The following is an 18,541-nucleotide window of genomic DNA, read 5'->3' on the forward strand; positions in this document are numbered from 1 at the left end:
CCACCCGGCCGCCGCTGCGTCGCCGCCGATCACGCGCCTCGCTACCAGTCCTTCCCGCGGGACCGTGTCATCACCTCCGCCTCGTCCTCGCCGTGTTTCCTCCACCTTTGCCGCCGTCGGTAAGCTTCCCCTCTCATCCCTCTCCCTTTCTCGCTACCGGCGCCGCCAAACTCTCCCCTCGCTGCCGTCGTCGGGCGCCGTGGACCGTCGGACGTCACCGCCGGAGTACCGCCCGACGTCGCCGCCGCCACGCCGTCGTGGTGACGCGCCCATCTTCCCACGCGATTGGCCCGCCTTCCCGCGCGCCGTCGCCGTCGTCCTCGACGCCGTGCGCCGCCGCACGTCGTCTTGCGCCCGGCATTGCCCTCGCCGCCGCCGTCGTCGTCCTCACACCGCCGGTCGTCGCCGTCGTCGTCGTCGACCCTCTGCCGGCGCCGCCCGCCCCGCCGTCGTCGCCCTCCGTCGCCCGCTCCGCCGGCCGTCGCCTCCCTCCTCTCCCGGCCGAGCCGATCTTCCCGCTCCCCTATTCTCTCTCTCTGACCGATGGGCCCCACCCGTCGGCCACCCCTCCTCCTCCTTTCCCCTCTCCCCCACTCACTGTCGGGCGGGCCCGGGTTGTCAGCCGCCCGTCGGCCATCCTCCCTCTCTCCTCCCGTGGGGCCCAGCCGTCAGCCTCTTCTCTCCCCTCTCTCCCACCGACAGGTGGCTCCCACCCGTCAACGCCTCCTCTCTCCTCGCTGACGTCAGCAGCCCCATTAATTGCGTAATAATTGATTTAGAACTTTTCTGTTTAGTTAAAAAACCCAGAAAACTTCTAAAATTCATAAGTAATTCATCTAGTCTCCGTTTAGGTCCATTCAAATTTCATTAAATTCATAAAATTGTCAAGAATCCATTAAAAATACTTTCTTTTGCTGTTTCAGTAGAGTTTGTGCCTGTTTTATTTATTTTTGTGCTTTGTCGCTTAGATTCGGACCCCGCCGAAGAGCCGGTTTACTTCGAGATCGTCGCCGAAGTACCCCAGGGGCCAGAGCAAGGCAAGTGGCACTCATCTTTGATCATATCAAACCCATTATTGCAAATTCCCCGCTTTCTTTATTCAAATATGCATTGTAAGTATTTACTGTATTTATTTTCTTCGGGTAAACCTTATTATTATGCTGTTGATTATCCAACTTTATTCATTGCTAGACCAAGGGTAACTTGATTAGAGTTAGGCCTAGGTTAATGCTTAGCCGTGCTTAGAACAAGTAGCTCATGGGATCACATTTAATCATGCTTAGTTCTGAATAGCTGTAATAATGATTCATTACCCGGTTTGGTTTAATGTCAACTAAAATATTGATAATGGTGGGCTGTGGGTGCATGGTTTTGAGAGTCGCACCCATGGCAATTAAGGACCGGTTCACGGGAAACCCTGGAAGTAATTAAGTACTAACCACATGCCGAAATGGGTAAGGTGGGATTTGAAGCATGGCTTCGAACTATTTGACGTACCAAGGCAATGGTAGGCGTGATGGAGTATGGATGGGCAATCGTGGTGTAACGAAAGCCTCTGCTGCTTCCGGATCTACCAAGACACAAGAGGGGACTGCCCGACTTGGTGTAAAGGAGGGGGTAAAACCTGAAGTGCGGTGCGATTAAATAGGGAGGGTTGTGTGACGGGTCCTATCATGGTCTCCTTTTCGGTATACCATGGTGGTATGTCGGCGTATGTTCAAGTGTAGTGGAGTCGTGTCTTGTGGGTACAGTAGTACACCTCTGATCAGAGTATAATCTATTCGAATAGCCGTGCCCATGGTTACGGGCGAACTCCCGGCTTCACTGTGATTAGTGAACCTTTAATAACTTGAGTAAACTGGCTTTTACTCGGGACTACTGCAACGTGGTGTAACGTTGAGTAGTGGTTGGGCCTGTTGCAACGTGGTGCAACGTTAGGCAGTGTTGTGGTATTTTACAACTGTTATTTACTTATCCTTTAATGTATTCAATCACCTTTATTCTTTTTAATCTTTGTTATTTGTTTAACTGCTGCTTTATTGCAACTAACCCTAGCCTGCCCTTGATGATCCCTATGCATCATTTATTGCCCCTTTTCCGTGTTACTTGTTGAGTACGGTGGTTTGTACTCAGCCTTGCCGAACTTTTTCCCCCTCCAGAGCTAGAAGTTGAGTTCGATGGAGGTGACTCTCAGGAGTGAGCTGGTCTGCCGTCGAAGCTTTGCATGTGGACTGGAGCCGTACCCGCTGGAGCTAGTCTGTTTTTCTTTCCGCTGCATTTTCGTTAGAATAAGTGTTATTTTCAGTTGTTTCTAAGAACGATGGTTATGTAATCAACATTGTCTTTTTGTGTACCCTGGCTGGTCCTGGACAGGGATTTTAATACACAATTAAGTTCATGAATTCGTGTGAGGAATTTCTGGGCGTGACACCTCCTCGGCGTGCGGGTGTCGCCGTGCCATAAACGGAGAGGGATCGGGATGAAGCTGGTGGAGAGGATGGAGGAGTGGTTCCGGCAGATGGCGCGGAGTACTCCTACGTCGCCACTGAGTACAACAACGAGCCGTTGGTGTGCCTCTTCAGCGGCGCCCGCGGCTACGCCAAGTTCCGCACGCTGGCGGGAACCCGTGTACGTCGCCACCGAGTGTGACAACTGAGGCCGACGGCTAGCCAAACGGGAGAGGCAACGCCGTCTAATACCGCCTCCAACGGCACCTGACAAGTAGGTCCCACCATGTGCCACGTAAGCAAAACAGGGATCAACTTGAGTTTATACAGGCTTGTGACCTATACCGGTCGGTTTTTATAACATAAGGAGTATATATATCTGGTATTAGACCTGAGGGATGAAACTTAGACTCGGCATCATGTTAAGGGATGTAATGTGGACTTATTTCTTTAGGCTAATATAGCCACGCCGTAAGTTGCGTTTGGAACTTTGAATCGTAAAAGTCCGTGTCCCGGTGATAAATATATGGACGATTACCTTTTTTTTTTCGAAGTACGGTACAAATGGAAATGCAGACGCTCGACGTGTACATACTCATTGTCAACAAATGTATAGACGCCACGCACACTTTACCCATATGACCACCATTAAAACCAAGGGTCTCTTCGATTTGAAAGATTTTTAAAAAGAAAATAAAAAAATTGGACTATTTTCTTTGAAAATCCTGTAAAAATCATATGATCCGAAGAAGCCATAAACTGGCTATATCTATCGGTAAAGTCATTAGATATGTTTCGCTATGGATAGGTACGTTGATTATCATAAAAAATATTTGACCATAAATACAATCATCTATGTCAAATATAAGATTCTAGCCTATGAATTTGTTCAGCCACAAGTAACTTAACCGGTTAAGTTACGTACACTTCACAAATCAATAATTACCTAGATAATCTGCTCTGATTAATATAATTTCAGTTAAAGCATTTAAAGCTATGAGTATTGTTAAGAACAGTGGGTATACAAAATTTGTTGGGGTTTTTAAATATATTGATCAGAGTGGAAATTAGCGGTAAATGTTATGTGTTAAAATCAAGTTTATCTATAAAATAGAAATACTATATGAAGGCATGTCGTCCGAGCACAGATAACTAAAATTGACCAACCAACTTGATTTTTCTTTGTGCGACAATCCACTTACCATCTCTCATATTACTCATCCATTACCCCCCCCCCCACCTTATACCAATCTGTACGGTATAACTTCTAGTACAATGGTATCAAACCTGATATCTTAATGTGTCTTATTTGATATTTATGTGCAAGATCTAGTACCACGTAGGTGCTACCACCTCCGTTTCATAACGTAAGATGTTTGATTTTTTTGGATGCAACGTTTGACCATTTATCTTATTCAAAAATTTCGTATAAATATAAAAAATGTCTAAGTCGTGCTTAAAGTTCTTTTGATAATAAAGTAAGTCACAAGCAAAATAAATGATATTTTCATAATTTTTTAAATAAGATAAATGATCAAACATTGCTAGTAAAAAAAGTTAAACATCTGACCTCAATTACCAAAATAAAAAACTCAATATCATTCAATAGTCAATACCCCTCGTGTATTGGATTTTGACACTTCGGTATCGAATCTGACATCGCTATGGCACCATCGACATAAAGTATCCCGACTGAATGCGATACCGTTCCCTAGTTAGCTACTTGAACAAGTCCTACTGATTCCCCCCCCCCCCAAAAAAAATCAATCACTTTTGATCATTTGAATTGCTCAAACATTTGTGCTACATATCTTTTATGTACATAACCTCTTTCTCTTTCTTTCTACTACTGCCCCGCTCGCCTGTTGTCACTGCTCGAAGATTTGTATTCATGGTCTAGCCCACTTGTCGTCTACTAACTTCGTCCTGAAATAAGTTCATTTCTTTAGTTTTGGATACAATATTTCGACTCTTTATCTTATTTAAAAATTTTTGTGATTAATATTTTTATTGTTACTAAATGATAAAACACGAATAGCACTTTATGCATAACTAATCTATTAAGTTTTTGTACATAATTTTTAAATAAGACGAATAGTCAAACTTTGGACACAGAAATCGAAAAATAAAGTTATTATGGGACAGAGATAGTACTATCTTGGTCATTTCTTAATTTAGAGCTGCCCTTACTGCCCCCTACCGTCTCTAAGCTCCAAACCCTAATCCAACGAAGCTTGATGGTTTGCGGAAGCTCGGGTGTCGGCGCATTGCCAATGCCGATAGAGTTGTCATCGTTGTCACCAGTCCCCCATCTCTGGTGCACATGCCCCTTAACAACTTACTCATTTTTTTCCAAAAGCGAGGAATATCTTCAAGTCAACTGAAATTTAGTAAAGTTATAGTTGTCCACTCCCCGTTCCAAAATAAGTGTTCCCTTAATCCCTTCTAATAATAATAAATAATAAAAGTGAAATAAAATAATACAGTATATATTTCTAACTTAGGTATCCGAGTAACTGTTTTATGGGATTTTTGCCACTAATCACAGGGATATTTTGTAGTACTAGCTAGTTGTGAGCTGACGCAATCAGGCAGCTGTGGACCACGAAGTCACGAACTTCTCAGATGCAGCAAACCTTTTCCAGCGTTACGTGATGGGGAACCAGTAAACACAGCTTTTCTTTCTACTAGTGGAGATGTTACCATGCAGTGATGCACCCAGAACGACCTAACACTGGAGCTAGGTTCGTTGTTCGCTCTTGTTTGCCCTTGCGCCGCTCTGAGTACTGTGTATGGCGCAGTGAATCATCAGTGCTCTGCCCTAACTCAGAATTGTTTCTCGTGTCAGATTGATTGTACTTGCACAGTTACAATCTCGTCCCTTTCCTGACAACATCAAGTACAGCCAAGACTGCTGGTCAATAGATTCTCTTCTTGTCGTCGTTCATTCACTCACTCACTCACTCACAGAAACTCACTCGATCGATGATAAACAACCAAAGCCCCCTGGACCTATAGCTAAGCTAGCCTCTGACTGTATATGGTTCTATCATATGATCGATGCATATCCAAATGCACATAACTGCAATAATGATGATCGAGCCCTTTATAGGAGTATATATATATCTGTGCGCCTCAAGTAGGAGTATGTCGCTGTTGCATGAGCAGGTAATAGTGCACAGAGATCGCGTTGAAATATCTCGCTAGAAACTATAGAAAGTTCATGCATGCATGTTGACGTCGAAAGATTGAGAGTGTGGGTAGAATCTTTCAGTCACCGTACTGTGCCACAGATTCGGCCAAAATTGATGTGAATGGATGTGCCTGGAGATAATATTACGACCATGCTAGTATAGGAGTAGTATACATTCAACCAACCATACGATGATATGAAGTAAAAAAAAGTGCATCAGATTAATCCCAATCATTTTCTGCTACAGTTGTTTAGATCTTGATGGGCAGTACTGAAGTGGGTACCCATGATTTCACCTTAAAAACCGTGCCACGCACAGCATGCATGCAAAAGGAGACCGGATCATTCATTAGAGGCGGATGCAATGCATGCATCTCGTGTCAGATCGGTTGGTCGATCGATCCATGCATCGATCTGCCGCAACCAGTATAGCTCTGTGAACCTTAACCTGCCACCCCCACAGCAAATAGCCGTGCATCGCATTATCCAGTCGCAGCAGTACTCCAGGCGGCAGCAGCAGCAGCCAGCCAGCCAGCCGATCTGTCTCTGATGGCTAGTGCTCTCTCTAGATTGGCGCCGGCCGCCTCAGCCCGGCCCATGCCTGCCTTGGTGTCGATCGGGAGCCAAGCTTGCGCATGCGCGTCGTGATCGTCAGCTATACCAACTCTAACTGATCAACATTAAATAGGATGTCACATCAGTAAAATTACTGACTTGATAGTGTCATTAATTGAGTGAGTTTCATGAGAGAAAAGTTTTATTTCCATAAAACTCATCTGGTTCGGTTACCTAGTATACAGTCTTGGTAACTATGCTATGAAACCATGTAACCTTAAGTAGTACGTGCGTACAAACAGCGGCAAGAACGAAGCGAGATCTGAGAAAGATCAACACACCCAGAGAGGCACGCATGCATTGATGCATAATATGAACGAGTCGTCGTCGTCGTCGTCTCGTCGGAAGCACATGGTGCGTGCTAGCTAGAGCGAAGCTGCCGAGTCTGAGAGGCGGTCGAAGACGCGATCGGACGATGAGTGGATGGCAGTAGCTGAACATACTGACCGATCTGTGCATGTACATGGGCTTCGCTCTGCTGGGCACAAGTACAGCTGCTGCATGCGCGCGTCTTCTCTCTGGGCGCTGGTCCCGCCTGCCCGGCAACCACTGCATGCGACGCGGTGGTGGTGGTGGGGGTACTACTGACTGCTGGCTGCTGCTGCTGCTGCCTCCTGCTGGAGCTGGACGCATATGTCATATGTGCATGCAGTACTAGCGCTGCAGAAGCAAACCAATTGGCATGATTCAGTGCCCCCTATTTAGATCTGTGGAGAGTCTTGCTGCTGTACTGATCGCTGCATGCACCTTGCTGGCCAGCAGTGACCTGTAGCTTTCTATAGCTCGGTGTGTACATGTATATGTATACACACTTTTATATATATCCCTGCGTCATGACATACAGTACTAGTATATAGCTATAGTTAGCAGCATCTGCAGCACCAGTCTGATAGCTATGAGGTGCGCCGCAGGCCTATCGATCTCATTGTTTGTCCTTGGCCCTGCTTGCTTTGCCTCCCCTCAAAATTGCATATTGTGATATAGGACATTCATAGGGTATTAGGGTGCAAATGATCACTTCTATTTCTCTTCGTGTTTGATACTCCCTATGTCCCAAAATATAAATACTTATAGAATTTAAATTCTATACATAGTATAAGTATTTTTTATTGATTCCTATAATTTCAATTATTGTAATGATTCTAGAGTCAATCAGATGTTTAGAAAGGAAACCTAGGGGGTGATCGCTTAGCTTATTCAAGGAAAAAACCAAACAATATATTTACAAATAAAAACATTTTATAGATAAAACTTTTACATACATATTCTTAGAAATCTAAAATCAAATATATAAAATAAACCACGATAAAAAACCTCTCAATATATACTCCATATTTAAGGTTGAAAATTTAAAATTTGGCTTATAAGCATAAACATAACATAAGTGGAAATATATGGTTGATAATCAATTCAAAATTCAAAAATTGACCACTGAAGTGACAAAGAATCTTTTAACATCTTTCTAATTTATGTTAAATAATCTAAAAATCCTTATATTTTGGAATCGCGGTAGTAGACTGATAATTGTGGTGTTTTTTATCAGAGAAATCAATTGCGTCTATTCCAGTTTTTGTCAATGGGGATGATTATTTGGCTTATTTAGGGGAAAAACCAAACCACATACTTGCAAATAAAAAAATAATTTATATACATATTTTCGTGATCTAAAAGTCAAGGTAAACTGCGATCAAAACTCCCCAAAAAATACTCTAAATGTAAGGTTGTAAATTCAAATTTTGGCTTATAAACATAGCAAAAATGAAAAGATGGAGCCGCACAAGACCAAACTTTATTGCCAAATTAACCAGCGACTTTGTATCGGCTGTGTGTTTGTCCTGATGGGTTCTAATTCATTGCAGTCCTAGCTAGCCAGCCAGCTACTGTATTTCTGGAGTACACATATCCGAAAGAATAAAATGGTTGCATATGGAATTAATTTGCATATAGTCGAGAGAGCATGAAATTGATGGAATATGGCCGGCGTTGGGCTCTTTGTGCAGCATCTGATTGCTGGTTTGCTCGAAGTAGTAGAAATTAATACCGGCTTCTGGCTCAGCATGCAGCTGTGCATATAGGAGTAAAATCAATACTAACGATCGATCTTAGCACTGCAGACTATGTCAGGATGCTGTGCGCATGTTCGTACTGCGTGACACCAAATGACGACAAGAACGTCGACCGAAATTGAATTTTGGAAAGGACTCTGGGGTCGTACGACGATCGATCGTCGATGCGTGATGATCCAATAGCTGTTCTGAAAATTCATGACGTGTACATGGCCGGTGGTTACATATGTACTTGATGAGGTTCATTCAGCCTATTAATTAAACTCTGTACACCATGAGGAAATTCGTGGTTTTGTGACAGTGATCTCGATTACGTATATGTTCAGTAGATTCAGTAAATGCTTGTACTGTGTGTTACTGTGTGTTCCAAGGCTGTTAACCTAGAAGGTCTATGCAGGAGTAGAAGAGTAGAAGTACTACTAGCTACCATGGAATTAGCAGCTGATCAGATGCGTACTAGCTATACATGTCAAGTCTCAATTTAAATGGCCCTGAATGATTGATCTAGTACGACAGAGTTTATTTGCATGACATATTTGAGATCCCGAACATATATTTATTTTGTTTTAGACACTAGAATAATGAAGCACGCACTGACCCTAGAAAAATGAAGCACGCACTACCAATTCCTTAAACCATCCACTATATAGTCACATGGTATCCTACTTTTGTAAAGTTCTTCTCAAAATTAATGTGCACGATAACTACGATTGTCGCATTCGAGTCATGGGTTCATGGCTTAGCTTGTTCGGACAAGTCGATCGTATATACGGAGTATGTTATGTCACAGGTAAGAAAATCGGATCGTCAAACTAAAATTCTAAAGACGTGGGCTGATGTACCTATATACTCCCTCCATGTTTTTTTATTGACTCCGTTGACTTCTGGATATACGTTTGGTTTTTTCGTCTTACTCAAATACACAAAATTATAAGTCATAATTAAAGTTCATATAATACTAAATTAATTATAACAAAATAATTAAAAATTATATAATTCTTTTGAGTAAGATAAAAGGTAAAATGTAAATATAAAAGTTAAAGATGTCATATAAAAACATGGAGGCAGTATATGGAAGCGACATTAGCATGTCTTAGTTTTCTTACTAATGGAATAATAATACCCGGTCACTCGCTACACCCATATACACACACACACACAAAGCCATAAATAATTTATTATAATTTACGTGCACAATCAGTTGCTAGCTAGTTACAAAAACATATGTGTGTCCTGAAATAATTTTCTATATGTGGTTTAATTTTAAACAATATATACCTTATTGTCCGACAATATTAATTAATTACACGAGGTACAATTGTATTTTGCATTTTTTAAGTTCTTTGTATATATGAGCAGCCTTTTTCTTCACGTGCCAATCTGCCACAAGTAAATTATTATGTTACTCATCTATAAGAGGAAGTCCAGAAAGTACATGAAATACACCTGGCTTTGGCAGATGGAGCACATGCTGAAAAGAGTCATCTCTGTACAAAGCAATTCAGATGGCCGTATAATTGGGCCATGGGGTGAGGAAAAGAAAGGTCATGTACACTATATACATACGGGCCCATGTACGACGACAGTGTTGGATCCACACATTTTAAATCTACTGTGTTAGAACCTTTCTTCCACACACATGCATATATATTTTTTGTGGGTAAATTAATTATTCCTTAGATTTCGTGTTTAATATTAAGCATGTTAATTACCGTGCTATTATCTTCCTTCCCATTATAAAATGTTTTAACTTTACCTAGGAGCATACAAATACTAATAAATTTAAACATATATATATATATAATATGTATTTAAAATATATGTATTGCTTAACGGATATGACTATGTGTAAAACAAAGTCTTATAATATAAAATCAAGTAGGGGAGTAGTTCTTTTTCTGTGTTTTATTTGACTTCCATGCCAAGGATATCCATAGCAAGTGCATCTTTTGCTGTTTTGGAATTGAATAATTTTTACTTTTTTTTTTCTTTTTTGCAATTTGAGGAGTTTCTTTTGTTCGCCTGGTGAAAATAGAGTAGAAACAGAACTAGCTAAAGTTGGATCCGGAGATGGCAAAAAAGTAGATTATTTAAGCTATGAGAATTAACATACCCTTGGCAACTGCTAATCCACAAGAACAAAACCTAATTAAAACGTGAATTACAAATGGAGGTCCAAGCTGACGCCCTCCTTCTGCCCCAATTCACACCTACCTAGCATCTCCGGGGACGTCGACGAGCACGACGATAACGAAGGCGACGAGGACAGCAAGCTCATCGGCACCTTCTCGTCCTTGCATGCCACATCCCCTGCCGCCGGCCCCGCCACCGTAGCCTTGTCGTCAGCGACCAGCTGCCTGCCGGCGGCCGCGCCGAAATTCTCCGTCTGCGGCGGAACGCCCCATAGCCCCTGCACCGGGCTACCGTTGATGGGCTGCGCCATGGAGCCTGGCCCGGCGAAGGCTCCCGGGGCGGCGCTCGTCCACATCGGGTAGTGCGCCGGCGGTGGCGGCGGCGGCGGGTGGTCGAAGCGGCCGCCGATGTGGTGGTAGTTGAAGAGGCCGTACATGTGTCCCGGCATGTAGCGGTGCATGGCGAGGGAGGCCTGGAGGTGGGCCCGCTTGGCGTGCTGGCGCTCCCGCTTGTGCGCGTTCTGGTGCCCGCCCAGCGCCTGCGACGTCGGGAAGTTGCGGCAGCAGTAGTGGCACTCGAACTTGCGCTCCGCCGCCGTGGCGGCGCCGGCGCCGTTCTTGGTGCTGCCGCCGTTGCTGCCCTCGGACGTGACCGTGCTTCCGTTGGCCGCGTCGGAGGAGCCTGCCCCGGCGCCCTCCGAGGGTCGCAGCTGCAGGTCGTTGGAGAACTCGCAGCCGAACAGCCGGATTGTGTCCCGCGGCTGCTGCTGCTGCGGCGGCGGAGGCGGCGGCGCCGGCCGGATGAACGGCAGCTGCGAGAACGAGTCGACGCTGCGCACGTCCTGCGGCTTCGCCATGCTCTAACAAAACCAAACTAATAACTCTCGAACTAACGAAGAAGTCGCTCCCAACTCAGCGCAATTCTGGACTGCGCGTGGACGAGCGGTGGCGACGGCTAACCAGGTAGCTGCTGCTACAATCTCGCAGCTGTGTTTGGTCTGTGCGCTGAAGAAATTGGCTACGAGTTGGTGCGGTTTTAAGGGGATGGGCGTTGCAAGGGCCGGAGCAAGCGGAGAGGAGGGAGAGGGGGACCATGCAAGTAAGAGCAGAGGGGGACTACCAAGCTTAAAGCTCCCCCTCTCTCATCACCAAGTACAAATGCAGCTGCAGTGGCAGTTGCAGTTGCTGCTTGTGCCCTCCCTGCCTACTAGCTAGCGTCTCATCAGTCTCGGCACACATTAACCCCGGTCCATTTCTTTCTCGGCAAATATGGGACTAGTACATATATGTAGTACTCACACAAGTGCAGCTATAGCTAGCTGGAGTAGCTACCTAGGTATAGAGATAGCTAGGCAGCGAGAGAGATGAGGGAGGCTACAGAGAAAATTAATTAAAATCTGGGGAAAATTTTTCCCTGTCCAGCTTTCATGCATCTGTAGCTATCAGTGGGCATCAAGTGGGGGTGAGATGGGTAGTATGACTCCGTCTATCCGTCGCTCTCTCCCTCTCCTCTGCTGCCTCTGGGATTGGCTGTAGCCGGGGTTTCTTTATGGGAGGCTGCCTTCTTTACAACATGAGAGACCGCAGGTGGTCCTCCTGGGGACGGCGACGTGCTCGATCGCATTCTGCTTGCTTGCCTTGCTGCTTGCTTGCCTGCTCGCTCGCTCGCTCCCTGTTCATGCTGCTGCTGCTGCAGCTGCATGATTACTGCATGCCGGCCGGCCGGTGCAGCAGGCAGTCATGCTGCATGGATGGTGCATGCAAGTTTTTATCTCTTTATAGCTTTGCGACTGTGGTACTACTGCTAGCTAATAAGCTACCATCGTAGATCGATCGATCGATCGGTGGATGGCCTGGCAGCGATCGAGCAGCTGCTTCCTTCTCTTGATTCCTAGTAGATAGCTCGATCCTCTCGATGTCTCTGTCTCTTTTGACAGCGCAGTTATAATAATTTGTGGGCTCGTACGTACGTGTTCGATCGATGGCGCGCGCTCCATCGCTAGCTGGGATCCACATGTTTGATTGCTGGATCGAAAGCTAGCTAATTGAGCTAGCTGTAATGCTGCAGTATTGAGCATGTCTACATACTGGAGTACTCCATGGCTGCTACTACCTACCTTCTCTTTTCCTCCTCTCCTTTTCTGCAGGCTTTCGTACACCTTTCTTTTACGGAATTCCATGCATTCGCCGATTTTTCGTCTATCAGTAGTGGTGATGGTCTGGAAAAGGGGTAATTACATTGGAGTTAGTTCTTTCAGATATACGTAAAAAGTTGTCAATGTCAGTAATTAACTCACTCCACTGATCCACTCCAGGGCGTACGTTTGTTTAATTTCATCCTGCTGCCTGATGGCTTCTGAATTAATGACCCCTATCTGCCACAAATGGAATTGGCCGTAGAGATCTATCGTTGTTTGTCCAATTAGCTAGCTAGCTGTTCGAGTAGAAACCAAACATCTTAAACAGGCCAGATCAGTCGATCCAGTTCCCCAACTTGTGACGAGCATTAATGCTTGACATAGGACAGTGAAAACATTTTCAAAGCCTCATGGGCGCGTAAAGCCGTGAGTGACCGTGTGCCAACCGCGATACTATTTGAACTTGTGTTATCGCTTTAGGAGGTTCTCGTCTGGATAAGTACATGGCCAACATAAAAAACCAGTACATGCATGTGTCTCTCGACAAGTACATAATGATGACACCAATGAAATCTACATCTTTAAATTCATCTCTGATACAGACATCGCATATGCATGTCTTTGTTTCATCTCCATGAAGTTTATTGTGTTGTAATATTTCTGGCCTAAATTGACGGCGGCTCCCATGATTTCATCTTGATCCAATGAGCCAGCTGAAGAATTAAGCACATGAATAGACAAAACAGAGTAAAAACAGGAACTCAAATACAGTTGACGGTCTCATCTCTCAAGAACATTCTGACGCTTTCATGAAAGAGCATCAATAATGACCAGAACGAGCTCATCCAGATGAATGGTCATTCATTCAGACCCACGTTTATTTCAAGTTGAAAACTGTTCCAAATGATCAAAACTCCATAACGACTTGGACAATTTTTCACTGGGTTAACCAGAGGCGCATAAAAACGAAGAATCAATGAAGGACCACCATGTAGCTGTCAGCTGTATGAGCTATCTGAAAGCTCGAAATTAGGAAACGCACGAAGAAAAAAAAAACAGTAGTCGATAGTAGTAGAAACAAAGCGCTGATGCGACACGCAAAAGTAGCAACATTTATGTACATCGACGTGCATCTGGTGCATCACTCATCATGCCCCTTGCCCCTGTACTGGTACAAGTCTTCGTACGAGTTAGCTAGTAGGCAAACAGTTGTAGCCACAGCTCGCCGACGGCGACTCCACCCCTGCAGGTGGGTGCGCGCCGCTTTCACGGCGACGTCGCGGCAGCGCTGCCACTCGGCTTGCCGGTCGCGCCAGATCTCGCAGGCGTCGCCAAATATTCTCGACATGGACTTCCATTTGTATCTCATCTCATCGAGATCATCTCACGCGTTTCTTCACCTTTTCTCCCCCTCCCTCTTCCAAATTGAGGCCCTGTTTAGTTTCCAAAATTTTTGTCTAAAAATATCACATCAAATTTTTATATACCTAAATAAAACATTAAACATAGATAAACCAAAAAACTAATTGCACAGTTACGGAAGAAATCTTGAGACGAATCTTTTGAGCCTAATTAGTACATGATTAGCCATAAGTGCTACAGTAACCAACATATGCTAATGGCGGATTAATTAGGCTCAAAAGATTCATCTCGCAGTTTATAGGCTAGCCGTGAAATTCGTTTTTTCATTCGTGTCCGAAAACGCCTTCCGACATATAGTCATGCATTTGATATGACACTTATCTCAAAATTTTTCTCAATCTAAACACCACCTGAGTAAACTCAGCTTCTCAGGGGTTACAGTAATTTATTGACAGATCCAACTCCCCGATCCACCACACAGTTTGCCTCGTAAATGCCGTGTGCCCGTACGAAGATATTGATGGTAGTAGTGCTCGTAGTAGACTCGAGCCGTCGATAAGACAGAAGCGCCTGTCAGGCTGGAAAGGATTTGGCAGAAGAAAAAAGGTACGGGTACTTCTCCCCGATGGCACAAATAATTCCGTGCCGGCTAGGCTGTTGGCCTGTTACTATTACCGTGGGCAAGTTTCTCACCGATCGGTCGGTCGGTCCGTCACTTTTGCACGCGTGAGCCGTGTGAAAAGTCGCGTGCAGCAGGAGCAGCAGCGGCGGCGGTAGCATCAGCAGCGTAATGGTCGTAACTGCCGGAAAAGGACGCGGCTAGCATGTTGTTTTCAGTAGGAACCGATCGAGATCACAGCGCGCTCCCGACCGACGGAGCGGGATCGAGATAGATAGGCGAGACGAGAGGATCGATGAGCGCTGCGATTCTGCGGTTCTGCCCAACCCAACCATACCATGCAATGGGATGCATCATCGATCACCGATCGCATCGCTCGCTCTCCTTTTCGCTTGCGCTGCTTCCAACGAGGGGCAAAGCACGCATGTGTAGTATGCATGCCGGTATACGTGCTTTTCACCGCGCGAGCTATCTTAGCGGCAGGACATGACAGCCTTACCGGTACGTACCGCTCCACCGGTTAATTTACTTCACATTTTTTTCTGGTGGGAGGTTGTTGGTTGGAGGATTAGCTAGCTCATGTGGTTAGTTGCTCCGAACCTGGGCAAATAACGGTTGAGCGTAATGGTATATTTACAAATTAAAAACAATTTATTAATTAAATTTTTATATACTGTTCGTCATGATTAAAAATAATCTAAGATTAAAAACACCGATTCCACTCACTTAAGCATAACTAACACAGAAAGATATGACTGAACTTTGTCATAATTGATTTTCTTGGGGTTAATTCACCTTCCGTTTGGTTGGGTGCTTAGTTAGAGATTTGCTTTAGTTCAATAAAAATTACCTTGAGATACCGGTATCTAGTGGTTTCTAATCGTTGGATCTAACAATGCACATCCTACTTAGCTAGATCTAATGATAAAAAAGGATTTGGTATCTCGAGATACCGGTACCTCAAGATATCTTTTGTTACTTTTTGTTGGAACGAATCAAATCTTACTTAGTTATGGTTACTTACTGTTGTCTTATCAGTAGCTGGTTTACGTGTCGGCCGGTGTCTCTGAGTTGGTCGTGTGAAAGATTTGCCGTTTGATGGAATTTCGGGAGTTGCCGTACAAGACCAGTACTAGTATTGGACAACGGACATGTCAGCTGTAAGTCATTTGGCCCAACTGAGAAAGTCGAAACTGGCTCCAACAGACTAGATACCTTAAGAAAGCAAAAGAAGGAGCAGCATACTGACCTAATTAAAAGCTTTCTATACTATCACTCTCTGCTTCAATTCCCGCGTGTTGGGCTACTTGCACACAACAAAAGTAGATCCTGGAGCTGCAACCGAGGGAGGTTCAATCTTAAGAGTATATATTCCTGATTATCTAATAACCGGACTGTCACATGATTTTCAGGCTGAACTCTTGTTTGCTTGGGTCATGTGCATGTGTGTTGCTTGTTGATTAATGAGGTGCTGCCTTTTTTGAGCACTTGTCTGCATCACATCATATGCCAAAGTCTCTCCACTTAAAGTAAGCTAGAGACGGTACTCCAAAACAATCATCAAATTCCAGCCCTATTGATGGAGCTCCTTGTCCCCTTTAGCTTTTGGATGAGACTTTGGATGCTGCTGCTTGGGACCAAACATGCAGCTAGCCAGCCTAATTAAACCTTGAACGCAGTATTCAGAATGTGTCCTTTTCCTTCTTTTCGTGTGCCATCAATCCCATTGGCTCGTAGATCGCCATGGGGCCATCATCAGGCATCAACATATATAATACATTTTCTTAGTGAAAAGGCAAACCTAAAGAAAGATCAGAATCCCTGATGAAACCGACATGCACACCATGCAGATAGTACTAAGCTCTACTAACACGTTGTCACTACAAGATAATCTTTGTGGATCCTCCAGTTAATTTATTCCTGAGAAATTAACACTGTTTCTCTAATAGATACTATCTCTCATTCCTGGTTCTTGTTAGGGATAGTAGATCGGATTTAATGTGAAAAAATCCTCCAAGATAGAGAGAAAAATAAACCCAGGGATAAATATACTAATAATGGTACAGAGTAGCATGCACAAAGATGACCTACATTTATAGGTTTTACATAGGAATAGTACAAGGACTATCCTTTTCTATTAGGACTATTTAATTTCCTCATGTAAGCTACATGAGAAGGGTGTGACGACGTGTTATATTACCATGCATGTGTTGTAATCATCTAGTCATATTGGTTATTGCTAGTTGGTGTTTATGATTTTTTTCCGCAAGGGCTTTAACATTAAATTCTTAGATCTAATCAATTTTTCTAACATTTCTCTATCAGATACACGTGGCAACTAGGTGATCACCATATATGGAGGAGCTGTAGACTGCAAAATTTTGTTGCCACAGAAGATCTGAGGATGCACATATGCTGACAACTGCGGGGGCAGTGTCAAGCTGTTAATGCAGATAGGGAAGGAGGTAGGCTTTGCCAAAGGCTTTTTGGTGGTGTTCATCTCAAAGCATAAATATGGGTCTGATCTTGCTGTCGGGAAGAAGATCTCTCCAATCCTCCAAACCTAGGACCACATCTCGCCTCACCTCCTCCTCACTCCAAAGGGTTCAGATCAATCTGCATGCACAAGCAGGCAAGATTCAACTAGAAAGAGCTGGTGGGTGTGGAGCACTCGTACGTTAATTCTGTTCGATCACATGATCCATGGGGTGTGAGCAAGCTATAGAGCTGGAGATATTTAATTAGTCGGCTTTGATTGGTTGGGAAGAGCCATAGAAGCCACAAGGGTGGGGGTAGAAAGTTGCTTTCAATAACTGTCCACAACTGGTAGGATGCGTACCTTGTCGTTGTTGAAATTGCACGCCTAATTATGTCTACAGGGGATCGGAGCCATCCCAAAAACGAAATGTCTGTTTGGTTACAGAACATGAGACTTTTTTTTTCAACAGGGCTAGAAATTGGACGGGATGTTCTGACAGCTCTGTTTATCTGAAAATTACTACTGTATCAGAAAACATGCACGCAGAATATATGTCCAATGAATTAAGATCTAGGAGTTGTTTTCGGCAGCCAACTGCCAAGCATGTATATATGTTTCTGCTGTGGAGAAGACTCGATCGAGTTGTCATCGCCGCAACCAATCATGCCTTATCCCCTATCTCCAGCATGTACTACGGAAAGCACATTAGTTAGTTGCCACTAGCTAGTAGTAGCTAGCTCACGTAAATTCTCTCCCGGCTCGAGACAAAGACAGTACCCCCAACCACAGTTCATATCCAATTAAAACTCGCATCTGCTTCGTCACAACTCAACATCGTCGCTAATATAGCTCCCACTTGAATCTGGCGGCCGGGAAAACATGGCGTCCGCCCGTTCAGCACGTCGTTCGAACGACAAACGATGCGCGGCCGGCAGTGGAGCCGGCGGCACGTACGCACGTACGCACGCACGCGCGCGCGCTGTAGCTTAGCTTTTGCACACTGCACCGCGTGGCGGTGCGTGGTCGACGACGACGTCGTACCTGCACGGCTAGCTGCACGTACCGCCCCGCGCGCGCTCGATCGATCCGTGGATGTGTTGGCGTTGCCCCCGCCCCCTCTACCCCGGCTCCGGCTGGTAGGGGACACCGCTCACATCAACCCGGCCGGCCGCGCACACGCACCACGCGCGTACGTACGGGTACTACGGCCAAACGCAACCACTCATCCCCGCCCATCCATGCACCCACGTTAGGTTCGCCGGTGTGCGTCTCGCTACAGATGCGCGCACCGATTGCGCCACCACGATACTTAGGGTCTGTTTAGATACTAAGGGTCTGTTTAGAGAGCTTTAGATTCTGAGAAGCAGCTGTTTGGTAGCCGGTTTCTAAGAGTCTGAAAAAGCTCCTAAACCCAGCTTCTATATTCTTAGTTCATTTTTCAGAATCTGTAGCTACAGATTCTCAGAAGCTGTGAATCGTTTGAGACAGCT

General features: G+C 44.8%; 1 protein-coding gene across 1 annotated transcript; it reads right to left on the reverse strand.

The window, feature by feature from the left end:
* Positions 1-10,312: 10,312 nt before the first annotated feature.
* LOC102706632 (zinc finger protein 8-like) lies at positions 10,313-11,736 on the reverse strand. The gene has a single exon (XM_006647927.3). The coding sequence runs from the start codon at positions 11,308-11,310 to the stop codon at positions 10,483-10,485; it is 828 nt and encodes a 275-aa protein (XP_006647990.2). The 5' UTR covers positions 11,311-11,736; the 3' UTR covers positions 10,313-10,482.
* Between the last annotated feature and the right edge of the window lie 6,805 nt (positions 11,737-18,541).

This window comes from Oryza brachyantha, chromosome 2, assembly GCF_000231095.2.
Source record: "Oryza brachyantha chromosome 2, ObraRS2, whole genome shotgun sequence".
In the NCBI taxonomy this organism is placed as follows: Eukaryota; Viridiplantae; Streptophyta; class Magnoliopsida; order Poales; family Poaceae; genus Oryza; species Oryza brachyantha.